At 40.9% G+C, this 545-nt stretch overlaps 1 protein-coding gene across 1 annotated transcript in view; it reads right to left on the bottom strand.

The window, feature by feature from the left end:
• Positions 1–324, bottom strand: part of LOC103608486 (solute carrier family 12 member 1-like) — a gene marked incomplete at its 5' end in the record, with an annotated part of 39506 nt that extends 39182 nt beyond the window's left edge. Inside the window, one exon of the mRNA XM_008592916.1 lies at positions 225–324. Within this exon, the coding sequence (XP_008591138.1) occupies positions 225–324 (100 nt within the window). The remainder of the gene's footprint in view (positions 1–224) is intronic.
• Between the last annotated feature and the right edge of the window lie 221 nt (positions 325–545).

Genomic DNA, 545 nt, shown 5'->3' with positions numbered 1-545 from the left:
CCTGGCACTATAAGGGGCTATAGTTCAAGGTGGGCATAGGTGAGTGTGCAAGAAAAGAAGCACTCATTTGCAACAGGCGCTATTGTGACGTGGCAGTTTTGCATGGCTGCATATTTTTAGAATATACCCGTAAGGCTTATAATTACTCTAGTACGCTTGAATCCTATAAAAGAAAGCTATTTCTCATGTGGAAAACATCAGGATGCCTGAGAAACCAACTATACCTGAAATTTTTCACATGGTCTTCCACTGTGGTTAATTCCAGAGCATTGTCTAAAGCACTCACATAGGAAAGAGCCTGTGTGGAGGAGCCCCAGTTCACATCTGTAAATGAAGGAGGAAATTGGCATAAAAAGCACTGACCTTTCCTCTGTACACCATGAATAATTTTTACAAACCATTCTCTGCTGTGATTTTCCTTGGCTATGCCAGCAGTGATGACTGCCCAAATTAGAGAAAATATAACATAGAATTTCCTAGAAAGAGCATTGTGTTCTTCTTGGAACACTATGTGAATCCTCAGAAGTGAGACTTCTTTCCAGCCA

Source organism: Galeopterus variegatus, unplaced genomic scaffold (genome assembly GCF_000696425.1).
Source record: "Galeopterus variegatus unplaced genomic scaffold, G_variegatus-3.0.2 Scaffold8463, whole genome shotgun sequence".
In the NCBI taxonomy this organism is placed as follows: domain Eukaryota; kingdom Metazoa; phylum Chordata; class Mammalia; order Dermoptera; family Cynocephalidae; genus Galeopterus; species Galeopterus variegatus.
This window is presented reverse-complemented; position numbering and strand designations above follow the sequence as displayed.